The sequence below is a fragment of the Sorex araneus genome, chromosome 1 (assembly GCF_027595985.1).
Source record: "Sorex araneus isolate mSorAra2 chromosome 1, mSorAra2.pri, whole genome shotgun sequence".
NCBI lineage: Eukaryota > Metazoa > Chordata > Mammalia > Eulipotyphla > Soricidae > Sorex > Sorex araneus.
The window spans coordinates 121365204-121384044 of NC_073302.1; the positions used below are offsets into that span (position 1 = coordinate 121365204).

Consider the following 18841-nt stretch of genomic DNA (forward strand, 5'->3'; position numbering starts at 1 on the left):
CCTGACATTCCCTACGGTCTCTCGAGTGCCATCAGGATAATTCCTGAGTGCAGAGCCAGGAGTAACCTCCAAGCACCACAAGGTGTAGAATCACAAAACAAAACAAAACAAGCCATATTTCCTGGATAACTCCTGGCATATTTTATCTACTGGTTTCTCTTTCTTTATAATTTTTCATCACTGTGTATTAAAACCAGGCTCTGCCGTGCAGGCAAGATACTCTCAGTATTTTGCCAGGCTCTCCGAGAGGGGCAGATGAATCGAACCCGGGTTGGCTGTGTGCAAGGAAAATGCTACCCATGGCTCATTCGGTATACCAAAAACAGTAACAACAAGTCTCACATGGAGATGTCACTGGTGCCTGCTCAAGCAAATCGATGAGCAATGGAATGACAGTGATAGTGACAGTGTATTAAAAGTCACTGTATTTGGTGACTATGTATTTCAAGTTTTAATCTTTAATCATACCACATTCAAAAATGCATAAAAACACTTATCAAATGCCTAAATCCTCAGCCCATAATTAAGCCAACTGGATTGGTTGAGCTGCATACTCTAGTTTCCAGGAGTGTGAAGAAAATCTTAACATCTCTGAGTTCTTGGAAGTTTAACCTTCCTGCCGAGTAAAGTGACCAGGTCTTCCAGAAGTGCAATGAGGTCTAATGAAAAAACTTTAAATATAACGAATGCCCCAAATTAGCAGGTGTGGAAAGAAGAGGCCTCTGCAGATTCTTTCCAACCTTTAGTAAGGAAGGGGGGGAGTTAAAAGGAAGGTCGGTCATGAGCTCAATGGTACAAAAGCCACACAAAAGCTCAGCCGGAAAGGACGGGGCAGAGGACTGTGGAACTGGCCTTGGGCCTCTTTCCCTGGCTTCTCATTTCCAGTTAATACTCAAAATGTGTAATGGAAGGAGAGCTCTTTCCTCTGGCTGGTCAGAGGATGTGATTTTCCTGCACCCGGACAGCTGCCTCTGGCTCTTTCTCCCCCAGCTCTCCTTGAGAACTCTGTCCACAGCCCTCCCAGTACCTTCCTCGGCCCAACATGACACATCACCTTCTTCTCGCCACACCGTGTCCCGTCTGCAGCAGCATCCAGCTTCGAGCGACAAAAGCCTTTCACGGAGCACCACAGGGTCTGGCAAACATTCTGGAAAACAAATGTGAGATTGCACGGTCTTTGATTTCAGACTGTGAGCAAATGCACTTCTATGGTGATGGTAAAATACACACACACACTCACTCACCCTCGTGTCCATAGTAAATGCTGCTGTTGTATCCGAGTAAGAGAAGGCAGTCATTTGAGAACTCAATTTAAAACCTAATATGGATTTTGTAATAAGTGGCAGTCTGTATGTCCAATGTGTAAATGGAGATAAATGATATCAGTCACTGTGTTAGTCAATATGTAAATGGAGATAAATGATATTTCCTAAGAATTAAGGTTTTAATTTGTTTCTTATGTTTTGGGTCATATCTAGTGATGCTCAGGGCTATTTCTGACTTATTGTTCACAGTTGTTCCTCCTGGACCATGAACTACAGGGGTTCAAATCTTACTCCTTTAATCTTTCTCTTAATTTGTATATATGTGGTAGCCTGTCTTCCTTCCTCCCTTCCTTCCTTCCTTCCTTCCTTCCTTCCTTCCTTCCTTCCTTCCTTCCTTCCTTCCTTCCTTCCTTCCTTCCTTCCTTCCTTCCTTCCTTCCTTCCTTCCTTCCTTCCTTCCTTCCTTCTTTCCTCGCCTTCCTCCTCCTTCTTCTCCCTCCTTCTCCCTCCTCCTTCTCCTCTTCTTTATTTCCTTCTCCGAATTTTCATCCTCTTCGTCCTCCTTTTTTTTTTTTTGTTTATGTGCCACACCCAGCAGTGCTCAGGACTTACTTCTGGCTCTGTGCTCAAGGATCACTACTGATAGTGATAATTTTCTTAACTCCAAAGTCTTGTGAATTGATTATTCTGTTCTTTTGTATCAAATCTGTGGATTACTCATTCACTGAATTTGTCTTGACCAACTTCTTCATTTTCAAAGCTGCTATTAATGTATTTTTTCACGTTTACTTTAACAATATCTATCATGCTTTTATTTTCTCATATATAGCTTTTCTTTATGCATTTATTTTTATTATCGCTATTAAAAAATTAAATTAACCCAGGACCATGAAGAAGTTTTCGGTGTTTCTTCCTCTCGCTATATATAAAGATTGCTTCAAACTTTGGATTAGGGGTTGAACTGTGAACTCATCTGCTCAGAAGTGTAATCTGATGGAGGTTTATACATCCTAAACTGAAAGTTGCCTTCTCCAAATAAAATTTTAACCTCACTTCTACCAGATATCATATACTATAACCACGTCAGAAATATTTTTATACTAATTTTTGTCAGGAGTGTTTTCAAGGCTTACGAAAATTATAAGCTGAACCCTAAATCATGAGGCTACCATAAATTATTTTCTCATGAGAAAGTCATCCACCTGTATTCTTCTCTCTCAAACCTAAGTGAGATTAAAGCAATTTTCTCTCTCATGGTAGATTTCTTCTAACTCACCCTCCCAAAGGTTCCAGCCTCACATGCGGGTTTCACTTCTAGTTCCCTGATCAATGGGACGATGCCTCTGACTAAACCAGTTGCCTGTTTAAATTTAGCCATTTGATTATCTTCACATCAACTCCAACATAAATAACTTTTTAGTGTTTTTCCCCTGAGAATTTTTTTAAATAAAATTTTTTAACTTATAAATGTGTTATACATTTATAAAAAAAAACAGTGATGTGCTGGGTGAAATATACACAAGAACTTGCTAATATTTTTGCACCTTCTTTTGAATTATTAAGTGATTTCAACATAAAAAAAGGCATGATCGATATTATATGGCATCTAGGTGTTTTTCAGACGTTAAAAACTATAAGGTTATCTTGGCTAAAACCTGCAGGCATCTGAATTCTCCATTCACTTATCTCTGAAGTATCTTCTATGTATTAAGCACTGGTGATAGTCAGGATTTAAGAATTCCCTTGGAGACCTTTCAACAAAATAGGTAATGAGAGTGACAAATGGAAAGAAGATATGATATAGCCTAATAAATGCATTGTCAAAGTAAATACAGAACAGGATGTGAAGTTGCACTTAGGTTGAGACCTAACTGTAGAGTAGGAAGGATGGTTGGAGGAAGCAGTGCATGCAAGATTCTGGGCATAGCAAAAAACCCAGTGCTTTCAGGGAATGAGATAATTCAGCATGAATAATACAGAGTTGTTTGTTTGCAATTAACTACAAGATGCTCCAGAAAAACCCTTACATCTGAAATCATGATAAAATATTTTCAATATTTCTAATATGTTTCTCAATTGCCAGGAGAGCAGGAGAAATACTAATGATAAAAAATGTAGCAGAAATGCTAATATGAAGATGCAAAGCTAGCAAAACTTAGAGCTTCATCTTAACTGTCATCAGAATTCTAGAAACAATACCTAGAGACCACATAGGGTGGGAGATACCCTTTAGGGCCACAACTCTCATGGACTACCCTTTGAATAAAAGGGTTAACAAACAGAAACTTGAGGACATGGTGGGAAGATTGTATGTTTTGACTCTAACTCTAGCATCAAATGTTATCCCTGAGAATTTTTTTTTAATCCTCTCTGTTCCTCGAACCACACATGTGGTTAATCCAACAATGTACAAGATGCATTTTCAATTAGACCAGGAAAAGCACTGAAATTTTACTGAAGGGATATGCCAACCACCTAAACCTTAAATAGTAGCCCAACATAACATTTTATGACAAACAGATTACAATCAAAGGAAAAGTCACAAAAGAAGCAATACATAAAATAAGAAAAGAATCCAGAGCAAATACAGGAGAAACAAACTCTGGATTTCCAATCTAAATTGCAATAAATGTGCCAAGTATGATGAAATTTTTAAAAAACATACTGAATCAATTAGAAACAGGAGGCTAAAAAATAACAGAAAATTTGGAAATAAAAATTGAGAAGTATAACCTAATAGATTGTTGGAAGTTAAAAAATGAAATAAATAAGATTCAAAAGTCAGTAATAGGAAGCTAGATGATTAACTAGATGATTAGACATCTAAAAAGAGAACTAGTAAATTATTTAATACAATATCACATAATGCAGAGATATAAAAAGATGAAAAATGTGAAGGGGCATTTGGAAGACTCTGGAGACTGACCATGAAGTCAACACATGGATAATTAAACTAAGCAGGTTAGAGGGTTAAAGCAGTGTTTTCAGCAACAGAAAGGATAGAATAAACACTGATGTCTGTTTGAAGTTATCTGAAAGAGTTTGAAGCATAGAGAAATGAGGAGGTGTTTCTCAGAGGAGGTGTTTTCTTCAGAGGGGAACATTCAGATTTCCAGAGACCCCTTGGGCTGCATTTCGAAGAATGGGTAAGAGTGAAGGAGAAGTGAGTATAAATTCAAGAAAGAAAACTAACAGATGGGGCTGGAGTGATAGCACAGCGAGTAGGGCGTTTGACTTGCCTTGTAAGAGGCCGACCCAGGTTCGATTCCCAGCATCCCATATGGTCCCCCGAGCACCACCAGGAGTAATTCCTGAGTGCATGAAACAGGAGTAACCCCTGTGCATCGCCTAGTGTGACCCAAAAAGCAAAAAATAAAAAATAAAAAGGAAAAGAAAACTAACAGATGATGATCATCAGACCCAGGAGAATTTTAGAGGCATTTAGGAGGCAGTGTGAGTGCAACCAGTCATAAGTAAGGAATAAGGAGACCCTCCCACAAATAAAATTACATTATTTTTTAAAAATTATTTACACTTTTTTAATTTAAAAAGCTGCAAGTTACATACTTATTGATAATTGAGTTTTAGGCATATAGATATTTCAACACCAATCCCACTACCAGTGCCAACTTCTTTCCGCCAAGAGTCCCCTTGTTCCATCCTCCCTGCCCCATTTACCCCTTGCCCCATGTGTCCCACATGCCCCCTTGACAGGCAGATTACAAAATCTGGTGATTGCAGCATAAGTCTCATGCTTGTTGAGCCTGTTCTTTGGATATACAGCTAGACCACACTCCCACATCACCGGTATAGCTCCAGGGGTAGTCCCGACCCCAGTTCTTGCATTTCTTCCTGCTCTCATCTTCCTTCTTCCCTCCTTGATTTCTTTCCTTCTCTGTCTTTCCCTGTACTAGCTCTAACCTTTCATTTCTGTTTGTGTCTAGCAGTTACTTACTTCCTCCCCAAGTTCTTCCTACATATTCTTGTTGTTTTATGTCACTGTATTGAAGTTTAGACTGCCTCCTTCACCAGAACACAAGCCCTTCAAGGGCAGAGGCTTGTCTTACTGATTTTGGAGTGCTCATCTTTCTTCATCTTATTTTTCCACAGCAAAGAACCTGGCAGGAGTTTGGTGAATCTTGTTTTATGTCTTAACACAGATCCTTTATACTAAAGAGTGTGAGTTCAGAGAACAGGTAAGGTTTATATCACAAAGGAATCCCACACAAAGGAGTTGAGATTTTATCTTGAGGTCAATGGGAACCTTACGAAAGAGTCGACCTATGTTTGGTTATATGTATATTTCTTTAAAAGTTAACTTGTGTACCAATGCCCATGAAGAAGAGTCTAGATAGAAATGTAGCAGCAAAGAGAAATGATATGAAATAGAATCAGGACAGTAGCAGCTGGAATAAAGAACACAAATACAGTCATAATCTTGTCTTCTCATCTAATGCAGGAAGGTAGATGTCAACACTTGATTTATCATATATATATATATATTTTAATTGAATCACCATGAGACACACAGTTACAGGCTGTTCATGATCAGGTTTAGTCATACAACGTTCCAGTACTCATCCCTTCACCAGTGTACATTTCCCACCACTAATGTCCCCAGTTTCCCTCCATCCACCCCCACCTCCTCCCTCCCCATAGCCTGTCTCTAAGGAAGTCCTTTCTTGCTTTCTCTCTCTCTCCTTTTGGGTATTATGGTTTGCAGTACAAATACTGAGAGGTTATCATGTTTGTTCTTTTACCTACTTTCAGCACTCAGTTCATATCCTGAGTGATTATTTCCAACTCTCTTTGTCATAGTGGTCCCTTCTCTATCCCAACTGCCTTCTCCCCAAACACTTAAAGCAGGCTTCCAACTGTGGATCAATCCTCCGGGCCCTTGTTACTACTGTTCTTGGGTATTAGTCTCATATTATGTTTTTTTAGATCCCCAAAATTAGTGAAGTCGTTCTGTCTGTCCCTCTTCTTCTGACTCATTTCACGCAGCACGATACTTTTCATGTCCATTGTTTATAAGTAAATTTCATGACTTCATTTATCATATTTGGATATTGTAAACAAATGAGAAGATGAATTGGGCATAAATTTTACTGCTATCAAAGGATCTGATTGGGTTTTTCAAGTCAATGGGGAAATTCAGGAAAGAAAACAGCTGTAGGATTAAGGGGGCAGTTATATTGTTAAAGGCATCAATCAGTATAAGTCTTAAAATCCACTATAGAATTTTCTTAACCATCACCGAGTTGAAAAGAATTGCTGGTTCCATAGAATACCAGTGAGAATCAAGAAATATGCATGACCCAACATCATTCCTTTTGCTCTCTAGACAACCCGGCCATGAGTGAAAGGCCTCTATTTTTGTGTCAGAATCTTTGGATTTCCAAATATTTCCTTGACCCTTCCCTCAGCACACTGGAAATCTCAAGTCCTGAACATATTCCACCAGAGGTACCAAGACACCCAACACTTACTTCTACTTCCTGGCAGAAGGTAGCATTGGGACCATATTGCAGTTGGCATTGGTGATGAACATCATAGATCACTCCAGGGGCAATGACTTTGGACTTCAAGCCTTTCTTTTGGGGGACGTCATCAAGACAGAACCCCAAACCTCGGCTGAAAACAAGTTAATAGAGGTGAGGGCAGTGGTTTAAGATTTCCTTCATCTTTAGTCTTTCATTGAACCAAAACTTTCAACCTTCTAGAATACTATTTATCCTCTTGACAACTTCATTTACAATAAGGAGGGAGCCCTCCAGATCCAAGGTAGGAACTGTCTTACAGTAAGTGCAAATCATATTCTACACAATTAGTTTAGTTGTTCCCTCAGAAACTCAAGCTATGGCAAAATAAGAATTACATCATCTTAGCCTCAGTGGAGTTTTATGATCATTTGTGAATTGTTCTCGCCAGTGACATAATGAGATTTTCAAAAATTTCTTGAGATAGGAGCAAAGAGAGCTTAACTGGCTGTGGTTGGTAGGCAGAATTTACCAGGGTGCTCGGTCAAAGTAGAAATAAAGCCAACTCTGTCTGATGCTCCCCTGATCTGGGACCAGCAGGAAGAACTGAGCCTTTTGATAATGACTCAGGGAGAAGTCTAGATCTGGCACTTACTCCAGGAAGCGGGTAATGTACTCCTTGCTGCACTTGGACCATGTCAGCGGGGCAGGATTGTACTGGAGCTGGCGGGACATGATGTATGGGTGTCTGCCCACTGGCTCGCAGTCATTTTCTTTTCCATCATGCTGAATGCCAAAGCTGACAGGAGAGCAGAAAGCACAAGAACATCAAGGAGCATGCATGAGACTGGGATAAACGCTCCATTTCATCAAGAACAAGATAGTCCCCAAAGTCACTTCGATACCCAAGGAATCACTTTGCAAGGGGGGATTTTGAAGTTAAAGAGTGAATTGATTTTTGTTGTTGCTTTGCTCTTTGAGCCACACATGGCTATGCTTGGGGTGTACTCCTGATTCTGTGCTCAGTGATCACTCCTAGTAGTCACTCTGTGTTCAGGGGACCACATGGGGTGTCAGGAATCAAACTCAGGTTAGCCACATGTAAGGAATCATTCTTGGCCCCACATAGCTGATTTTGACATTTAAAAAAGGGAACTTTGTGTTTAAATGTGCAGCTGTTAGAGCCATATGGATAATTGCAGAACCTCTGGTTAGCAGGAGGTAAGAGCTGTTGCTGTGATTTTCCAAGAGTCCAGGGACAAATCCTGCCCTGAAACCAACTTCTAACTTCGCCCATATACACAATTGTTTTTAATGTCCCAATCTTGATTCTACAGCTCTTAAAAATGAAAAAAAAAATGGTGAGGGTTAAATAGCGCTGGGATTTTAAATCTTCTAGAAGTCACTTTACTGAAAGTGGAGACATTTGCAACAGTGTGGAGAGGTGCAACAACAATAATTATTCACCCCTTTGTCTGCATCTCTGCATCTGAAGCAGCCACCAGAAATCATCTGGAAGACAAATATCAAGATTTAGGGTGTGGCCTGGTTCTAGTCTGTTCAATATTCCACCATTTTGAGAACCAGTAAACAACTACATCTCTTTGTTTTTAATTACTCAGGGAACTTGAGATCAAGTAATGTTATCAAGAAGTTCTCCCCTTTATTGGAGTATTTTCAAACTCTGAACAGAATAACGTTTTTGTCCTGCATTTTATTTTCTTAGGTGATTTTCACAACATATCTTTTATACTTATGTCTAGATAATCATGTTAATGACTGTCTCAAAAATTGGTGTAACTCTAATATTGCAGGATCTGCTTAGTTGTTTCTGAGTCCCTTTACAAGGTCAGATTGACTGAGAAAAGTTTCACTTTTGAACACCTTTGAGCAGCCAAGGACGTCTTTCGTCAAGCCAAATCTTCTCAACTTTTCTTGAGCTTGGGCATAACCAGTGCTGGCAACTTTTTGTCTCTGAAATTTTGGTAATAAGGATACCAGATTATCTCCCACAGCTGTTAGTTAAGAACCAAAGAAATCACAGTACCTAAAACATTTCTAGATTAACTTACTTTTTTCACATTAAGGAAACAGGTGCCGGGAGGTGAAGGGAATGCCCTAAATAACACCCAAATATTGGTTTATGGAAAAGGCAGAATAGAGACTTCACTCCTAAGTCTATCTGAATTTACAACACAGGTAACAGCATCTTGATAAGTCCCACTAGTGGGTGAGAGACCACACTGGAATAATTCAGTCTCTGGGATTGTTCCCAATACCCGCTCTTTCTGGCAGCATAGTCAAAGTATGCTTTGTGTGTGTGTCCTTATTAAAGGAAAGAGATCCAGGAGATGCCAACAAGTAGGGTAAGTCTTCAGTTCCTCTGGTCGTTACCTGTGCCCCAGCTCATGTGCAATTGTGAAAGCCAGAGGGAGTCCAGAGTCTTCGTTGATGTTACAACTCCGGTGAGGCTGGCACATTCCCAACAGGTGTGACAGACCCAGGGTCTCACAAGGGCGATTGACACCAGCACAGATGTCTTTTCTGAAAGCAGAGACCAGAGATATGCAGGTAAAGACATCTGAGGAAACACTACTGGAAGAAACCTGGGGATCATTTCACACTTGTAATGACTGGAAAAGCATTTCTAATTATTAAAAATGTAAAGATTCAGGGAATGTTTGGGGCACTACTGAACTGATTGAGATTATTCTATTTTTGGTTCTGTGGGGGTTCTATTTGTTTTTTATTTGTTTTGGGGCCATAGCCCACAGTGTTTAAGAGTGATTCCTGACTCTGCACTCAGAGATCATTCCTGGCGGCTCAGGGAACCATATGTGGTACCAGGGATAGAACCTTATTCGACCACATGCAAGGCAAGCACCCTACCCACTGTACTACAGCTCTGGCTCCTATTCTGATTTTACCTCTAGATTACCAAATTTCTAAAAGCGCAATGGATATCTCAAAAATTATGAAAAACACAAGTGCTCTATTTTAGTAGCTTTTGTTCTTAATCTCAGGTGGCCCAACTATATTATTGGAAGCCAAAAATAGAAGGACTTGGTTATTACAAATGGAAGTTACTATAAACTTTTATTTATTTTTAATTTTATTTGGAAGAAATTTTTGGGTAACAATGGGTGGACCAACCAACTGGGCTGAAATTTTCCAAACCTGAATTCCTTTTTGGTCTTTGTGAAGTTCATTCTTCAAACCTCCCTGAGAATTGCTCCTCGTTGGTGAAAAAGGCAAGGGCCTCATACCCCCCCAGAGAACATATCAAGACTTTCCTTACCACTGTTTCCTAACAGGATTGCCTGTGAGAAGGGATGTATAGTATGTGCACACATGCAAAGTCACAGCCACAGCCACACATACATGGGCATATACACATGCACACACATACGCAAATGGAAGAATGAAGGTTTTTTTCATTTTCAATCAGGCCTTCTAAGATCTCACCAAACAGTACTTACAACATTTAAATATTTTTAAAGTGTTGCCTTAGAACCCTTTCACATAGTTTCACTCACTGACAAGAGCTGGGGGAGTTGAAAAACTCATTTGTTTTTCTTGAAGTTCAACAAGAGCTCTTTGCCGAGAACCACCCGCACAAATGCCAAAATATCCTGAGCATTAGTGACAGGCATGCCTTTTTTCTTTTGTATTTGGGCCACACTTTGCAGTGTTCAGGACTTACTCCTGGCTCTTTGCACAGAAATTATGCCCAGTAGGGTTAGGGGGATCACCTGGGGTGCCAGGGATTGAACCTGAGTTGACCACATTCAAGACAATGTACACCCTACCTGCTATATTATCACTCTGACCCCTGGTATTTGTTTGGCTTTTATTAAAAAAATTATTTATTGAATCACCGTGAGAACAGTTACAAAGCTTTCGTGTTTGAGCCTCGGTCATACAATGCACATTTTCCACCACCAAAAACCCCAGTATATCCCCATCCAACCTCTACCCCTACCTGTGTGGCAGATAATTTACACATTACTCTCTCTCTCTCTACTTTGATTATATTCAATATTTTGACACCAGTCCTACCATTATTATTTGGAATTTTCCCCCCACACTCAGACCTGCTGAAAAGGCAACATTAGACAATTTGTTTTCTATTGCTGGTTATGAATAGCATATGATGTAGCGTGGCTGCATGATCTTGGAATTCTAAAATTTTAATAAATAGGTCTGGAGAGATTTCTGCCAAGAGCCGCTTGGTTCCAAGATTCGTTCGTGTGTCTCTGGGATCTTGAACATTACGGAGCTTACTAAGTAGCCGAGGGGAGGGGGCGTTTGTGGGGGCATCTCAGGGTCCCATCGAGGTGGGGGAGGAGAAGGACATGTTTGGCTTTTTGTAGGCAAGGTGATTAGGCTCCCCGAGAAGATTGTATCTACCTCCCCACACGCACTAGGGATACTAAAGAAGAAAATAGATTTTGGAATGCATGGTACTAGCATCGTTTTGGGGGTGCATTCAAGACAAACCTACTTTCTAGTGAATTCAACTCCAGAGAGAACTGTATTAACAGGGATTTCAGCATAGCTCTCCTGAGGTAAGCACAGTAGTAAGCCCAGTCTTCCCGAAGCACCTATTTCCTCAGACTAGATGTGATAAACAGGTGTAATTTGGTTCTCAAATCTATCCTGCGGACGTGGAGATTGTCTTAGCTGTCACAGCTTGGAAGGGGATGTTAGAAGCATCTCATGGGTAAATGTTAAACATCCTAAGATGCACAAGACACCCCTTTGCAACACAAAATTATTCAGTCCCAAGATTGAGAATGCCTACCTTAGATTTTAAATACTTCCCACATGCTGTGGAACTGGTAAAATTCACTAAACCTTGAAATGAGATCTCTATTCTAAGGAAGAAAAGTGATCATAATAAGGGAATAGGGAGCACTGATATTTCCAAAGAAGTAATAGGGAAAAGTATAGATATTGGCATCAAACTATACTGGATTTAAGCCCCTGTTATTAACAATGAGAGTTTGATAAGTGAACTTAATGAAGCATCAGTTTTCCCATCTGTTAATTATGAGTGATTTATAGTAGCTAACACGGCTGCTATATATAGAGATATAGCCCAGTGCCTGGCAAATCACCAAGGTACCACAATATCCAGCCACTAGTAACTCATTCATTGCCTCATGATGGAAGGGAGATGAAGATGAAGCACTTTTTGCTAAAGCTGGCCCCAGAGTCTAGGGTTCTTTCCCATCAATAGGCCCTGCCTGAGCTGAAGTCTTCCTCTTGTCCTCAATGTTCCTTGACTGCTTGTGGGGTGCCTAAACCTCTTGTGCAATTCTTTACCTACACCAAACTATTCCCCAGGGGAACCATTGATCAACCCAAAATGTAATTGGTCCTAATGAATGCAAACTTTCATTCATTCAAAAGTTCATTTGTTCAGCGTTCACATGGATAATGCCATAGACTTACTTCTTCAGGAATATGCTTGCATTTAACCATAGATTTAATAATTTCATTAACAGTGATTTTGAAGACTGGAGTTTCAAATTAGAGCAATGTTGACATGTGAATAGAGCAGGAACTGATTATCATTTCTTGTAGACATCTTATACAATGAAATGATAATATCACAAAGACAGTTGGCAGAACAAAATGTTTGGAGGTAACCAGATATTCCCTGGGTTCACATACACTAGACCATGCAGTGCAGAAGGTGCTCTGTGATTAAAGAGCTAGGCCAAGGAGTCTCTCAGGTATAATCCCAGAATTTCTGCATGTCTCCAAATCTACATATGGGGCCCGAATCAGTAATTACTCCCTCACTGGAACTTCCTCACTAAACCTCTCATTTGTCTATTTTAAAGAGAAAAGAACTGGTGATTCCAGGAGACAGAGCATGAACTCTGGATTTGATCTGAGGTACTGTGTGACTTCTCATCATAGTTAACAGAGCCCTGGAGACCCCTGAGAACTGTTTGGTGACCCTGTTGATCTCAAGCTCAAGGAATGCCAAATTGAACTGTTGTATGGGTTGACTTAGGGTTTCAGGAGTGGTTCCTGGACCTTGTGAGCACCACTTATACACACACACACACACACACACACACACATATCCAAAACAAATTTTTTTAAAAAGTGACTGGTGTACAGTGGTACTCAATGAACATTTACTGATTCAACGAGCTAATGTAACTCTCCCACAATATAGACTTTCATGGAAAATAAATTCGCTTTTCACAGCTATGAGCATTAGAAATGTTCGTGATTATTATTAGCATTTTAGGAGTCTGCATGTGGAGAACATAAAAACACTTTCATGAAGGTAAAGGGGGATATAGGTATAACCAAATCACTTGGTTAATTCAAGGAGAACCTGCTGCCCATATTCCATCCCAATATCAATAAAGTGCGGTTAAAGAAGACTGATTTCTGTAGAGAGCTCCATGTTCCTAAGTTAGAGAAGACTAGAATGCATGTGTGTCTGTCTTCACACACACTTGAAAATCTACCCAGTTTAAGGATTACAGGAATCTTTAGTGAGAATCTATAAATCTATAGAATCTCTTGATTATAGAATTGCACAAGAAGCCAATTTAGAAACAAAAAAGTGTTTTGAATTTTGGGCCACACCTGGTGATGCTCCAGGCTTACTCCTGGTTCTATACTCAGGGATCACTGTCAGCGGTGCTCAGGTATCAGGTGCCCAGGATTGAACCCAGGTCCCTCACAGACAAGGCAAGCTCCCTACACATCTCTCTAGCCCCAAGAAGTCAATTTTATTTTATTTTTAAAATTTTTAAAAAGTTTTTAAATTTTTAAAAATTTTATTGACTCACTGTGAGATAGTTACAAGCTTTCATGTTTGGGTTATGATCACACAATGATCAAACACCCATCCCTCCACCAGTGCACATTCCCCACCACCAATATCCCGGGTATAACCCCCCCCACCTTTTCCACCCTCCCCCTGAATCCATCGCAGATAATATTCCCCATACTTTGTCTCTACTTTTGGGCATTATGGCTTGCAACACAGACACTGAGAGGTCATCATGTTTGGTCCATTATCTACTTTCGGCATGCATCTCCCATCCTGACTGGTTCCTCCAGCCATCATTTTCTTAGTGATCCCTTCTCTATTCTATCTGCCTTCTCCCCTCTGCTCATGAAGCAAGCTTCCAGCTATGGGGCAATCCTCCTGGCCCTTATATCTACTGTCCTTGGGTGTCAGCCTCATGTGATGCTATTCTATACTCCACAAATGAGTGCAGTCCCTCTATGTCTGTCCAAGAAGTCAATTTTAAAGATAAGTCACTGTGGTATAATAGGCCTGTATTTTGCCTGTAGGTATAGTTTATCAATCCAGAGAATTCTGAGCCATTTGCAAGTCTGATGACTAACCCCTCCACATCTTTGAAGGAATCTTCAAAAACTATCAAGAATGAGGATACCAGGAGTTGGAACACATGGCAACCCTTCCACCTCACAACCCCCTCCCTCCCCGAAGCCCTAACCCCTGTACTTCCACAGGGTTTTTGGGGTACCTGGTGAGAAGGACGGCCACATCATGATGGGCAGGACTGAGGTCACTCTTGGGATTGATGCTCTTCTGCCACTTGCAGAAGCTGGACAGTGTCTTCTCAGCATGGTGCACTATTTTTAACCCTTGCTGGAGAAAGCAGAAGAGAGGTTGGTTCGGGTGAGTGCCCTGGTGTCAGAATCCCTGGCGTTCGACCCCCTCTCCCTTGATGAGATGGCCTCAGGGGTGTGCCTCAGACAGACTCCGCTAGGAATTTGGCAGGGGCCAACTTCCTTCTCTGCTGCAACTCCCCGCTTAAACACGGTCACTCTCACCACTTCCTCTGAAAGCGGAGGAATACAGAATAGATATTATCACTGGACAGCAGCCCTTCAAGAACCATTAAAAATACATTGACAGACCAGCAGCCCTTTGAAGTTTTATTTCTAGTGGCTCTCTGCTTCCAAAGTCAATAAAATTCTAAAAAATATTCTAAAAAGGCTCTTATATATTTTTTCTTTCCTCTGGAGCAGCAGGCAAGGAGCCCTGGGGGCCACTCTGGGGGATTCTCTGCCAAGTAGGCCTGGCAGTTGAAAGAGAAGGCCCAGGAGAGCTGCGTTCTCCTACAGCCATCCTAGCAGCACTCAGAGATTTGCCCCCCAGAAGTGCTGGAGGCATGGGAGGGACATGGGTGGTACCAGGGGAAGGATCCTGGGTCCTTGGACACTCACAGCACATGCCCTTGAGTCCTGAATAATATTTCCAACCTCATAGGTACTTTTATTTCCCATGCAAATGAAACAGATTTCTAACAAAAAAAAAAAGCTTCTTCCTTTCTTGAAGTAGCCTAAAAAGCTGGGATTGCATGACATTTCCATCTTGGTTTGACATTTATAGGGAAAAGGCAAATCCAATCTTTCCAGACTGCTGACCAGTTAGGCTAGTTGGTCAGCTGGTAACAATTAGGCTGTTATAGTAGATACCCGCCCCTAGCGAGTTCAAGAGCTTCGGAGCCCCAAGGCAGTCCCTGCGTCATTTTTCTGGCCCGGTTTCTAGTGGGGATGGAAGGAGAAGGCTCGTTCCAAATGAACCACATACGCCCTTGCCAAGCAGGAGAGAAAGGAAAAGGAATGACTGTCTCCAGAGGGACGCCGGTTTAATTTGAAGGAGAAATTCCTTTCCCTTGACCCAGTTCTTTGAATCTCCCTCCAGAGTCATCTCTAGAACAGAGTGTATTCTACTGGCAGAATTATGACTAGCTCCTTCTAATCTGGGTCTTTTCCTTGGGGTTCAGTTAGAGAACTTCAGGTCAGTTTCTGCATCAAACCATGGGCTCATTTTTCTCTACTACTGTTTCTTTTACCCAAATCAAACAAGGGCTTCAGTTGCCTGTTATATGTACTCCTAGGTAGCCCTGCGGATAGAGACCAGCCACCAAATACCATATTCCTTTCATCAAAAACAAAGAAAAGTGGTTCACGTGCTAAATTAGAGGCAAGACTTTTAAAAAAAATTATTTATTTTTTAATTAGTGAGTCACAGTGAGGGTACAGTTACAGATTCACACATTTTCGTGCTTGTTTTTCCCTCATGCAGTGTTCGAGAGCCCATCCCTCCACCAGTGTCCATTCTCCACCACCAATGAACCCAGTATCCCTCCCACCCCCCCAATCCCATCCCCCCCACCCCACCCTGCCTCTGAGGCAGGGCATTCCACTTTGTTCTCTCTCTCTCCTTTTGGGTGTTGTGTTTAAAGGCAAGACTTTTTTTTTTAAAAAAGATTCTCATTATTAACTCTCAGAAAAATGAGACAGAGAGCAGGAAAAGTACTTCTGGGCTCTAGCAAGATCTGAGGGACCAGATGCAATTCAACTACACAAGCTGCAGTTGCAGTTCCAGCCAATGGGAGAAGGTCCGCACCCCATACAGAAGCAGTGAGTGATAAGTAAGCAGAAATAAAAAGGAAGAGAAAGGAAGGAAAGGGAAGAATGAGAAAGCAAGAAAAGAGAAGGCAGGAGCGTCGTGAAAAAGAGCAAAGGAGGGGCCAGAGTGATAGCACAGTGGGTAGGGCATTTGCCTTGCACGAGGCCGACCCGGGTTCGACCCCCTGCATCCCATATGTTCCCCTGAGCTGAGCACTACCTGGAGTAATTCCTGAGTGTAGAGTCAGGTGTAATCCCTGAGCATCGCTGGGTGTGACCCAAAAAGCAAAAAAAAAAAAAAAGAGCAAAGAAGGAACTACTCAGCACGATATCCCAGATGTTTCCATTTTTAATTCAATGGTATCTCCTTAGCATTATTTGTATTTTTAAAAGCATTGTTATTTTCATTTTATAAGAAGAATAAAATGAGCCTCAGAGAAGTGATAAAACTAACTGAAGTTCATTCTGATCAAATTCTGAATCTGAGCATCAGGTTACAGATTAAGGTGATTTTTTTTTACAAATGAGTGACTCGCCTCATTACAGACAGGAAGACTGATTATTAGACAAAGCAATAATGTTCCTTAGATTACTCTGAGGTCTGATTTTGACCCTATATTTGCTTATTCATTTGCTTGAAGGAGGTATCTAAGGGAAATTTCATTAAGTAATAGTGTCATTTAGAATTGTTTCAAAGAGAGTGAAAGGCTTAGGTATACCCAAGACTTAGATTTATAAATCTAACAAGCCAATTTGTTAGATCTTAATCATATAAAACAGAATCTGGTTCCCAGAAATTACAAAATGCTAGTAAAATAAGCCAAAAGCCCAAATAAGTAGGGCTTTTGAGAGACACAGTTTGAGAGACAAACTGTGTTCCACAGATAAGAATATTCTACACATTATATTTAAAATATACATTTACTTATTTAAAGTATATATATGCATATATATATACTTTATCTCAAAACTAATCTATTATTCTTTTACAGTTCCTATCAAAATCTCAATGTCTTTTTTGTTTTCTGTGTCACACAGAGAAGTGCTCAGAACTTACTCTTGGCTCTGGGCTCAGGGATCAGTCCTAGGTTGGGGGGACCATAGGTGGTGCTGGGAATTGAGCCCACGTCAGTCAAGTACAAGGCAAATGCCCTAATTGCTGTACTATCTCTCTAGCCCAAATTTCATTTTTTTCAGATACATAAAAACTCATTCTAAAATCTGTATAGGTTCAAGACCAACTAAAATAACTGTCACTGCCATCCCATTGCTCATCAGTTTGCTCGAGCAGGCACTAGTAACGTCTCCATTGTGAGACTTGTTACTGCTTTTGGCATATTGAATACACCACAGGTAGCTTGCCAGGCTCTGCTAAGCGAGCAAGATACTCTTGGTAGTTTGCTGGGCTCTCCGAGAAGGGTGGAGGAATCAAACCTGTGTCGGCCATGTGCAAGGCAAATGCCCTACCTGCTGTGCAATTGCTCCAGCCCACCAACTAAAATAATTTTGAAAAATTAAAATGAAGTGGAAAAACACTCTAATATTAGGGCTTACTGTATAACTATAACAACCACAGCTATACATGCTTACAAATGCATACATACATCAACAATTCTTGTAAAATTGGTGAGACCTGAATAACATAGGTGGCTTGCATGAACATTCATTTATTGGGCATATTATTGTACTAAAGTTATGTAAGATATTATCACTGGGGGAAGTGGTACAAAAGAGTATATGAGATTTCTCTGTGTCATTTGTTGCAACTGCATATAAACACTACAAAGACCTCAAATTAAATTTTTAATCTGAAAATAGTACCTAATCAGAATCAAGGTGGGGAAGTTACATTATATCTTATACAGCACTTTTCAGTGTGCTTTTTCATGGGCTACTAACCAGTTATAAGAGAGATCCCATAGTTTTATTTTTTATTTTTTTATTTTATTTTTTTTAATTTTTTATTGAGTCACCATGTGGAAAGTTACAAAGTTTTCAGGTTTAAATCTCAATTATACAATGCTCAAATATCCATCCCTTCACCAGTGCACATATTCCACCACCAAGAATCCCAGTATAGCTCCACCCCGCACCCCCACACCCCTAACCCCCCACGCCCCTAGCCCTTCCACCCTTAGCCCCCCCGCCTGTGTAACTAATAAATTTCACTTTACTTTCACTTTGATTGCATACAATATTTCAACAACTCTCCAAACAGAGATCCCATAGTTTTAATCAAAGGCAACCTGAAATTTTTCAAAATTTCAAAATTTTTCAAAAGGGTAGCTGTGGTTAGAAAGAACTCATACACTCACACAGTCACATACAACATATAACTCAACAAATATCCGTATTTCACTAGCCACAAATGCCAATATTTATGAGTATCCAGGGACCACCCAGGCGGAAGCAGGTGGAACACATCTCAGATTGGTCTCTTTTGGCTCAGAAAGTCTTTGGTAGGACCACAAAGCTCAAGAAAGAAATCTGTTCAGGTCAGGAAAGCTATATTTTTCCACAGTATTATCTTTTTATACATGGTTAGACTCGATATTTTGAAGAATTTATCAGTCCGTGCACGTCTGTTTAAGGAAGAAAGAATGTTTATCAGCATCTACCCTCCTTTCCTCATTTTGAGGCTGTGTGAGCAAGGACACATCGTCCTCAT

General features: G+C 40.5%; 1 protein-coding gene across 2 annotated transcripts in view; it reads right to left on the reverse strand.

Moving 5' to 3' along the window:
• ADAMTS12 (ADAM metallopeptidase with thrombospondin type 1 motif 12) overlaps positions 1-18841 on the reverse strand; it is a 309194-nt gene that overhangs the window by 80421 nt on the left and 209932 nt on the right. For both annotated transcript variants that reach the window (XM_055123852.1, XM_004605602.2), the window contains exons 6-10: positions 14277-14401; positions 9139-9288; positions 7400-7543; positions 6754-6898; positions 1055-1147 (exon numbers count right to left, since the gene is read on the reverse strand). In XM_055123852.1, coding sequence (XP_054979827.1) covers positions 1055-1147; positions 6754-6898; positions 7400-7543; positions 9139-9288; positions 14277-14401 — 657 coding nt within the window. The remainder of the gene's footprint in view (positions 1-1054; positions 1148-6753; positions 6899-7399; positions 7544-9138; positions 9289-14276; positions 14402-18841) is intronic.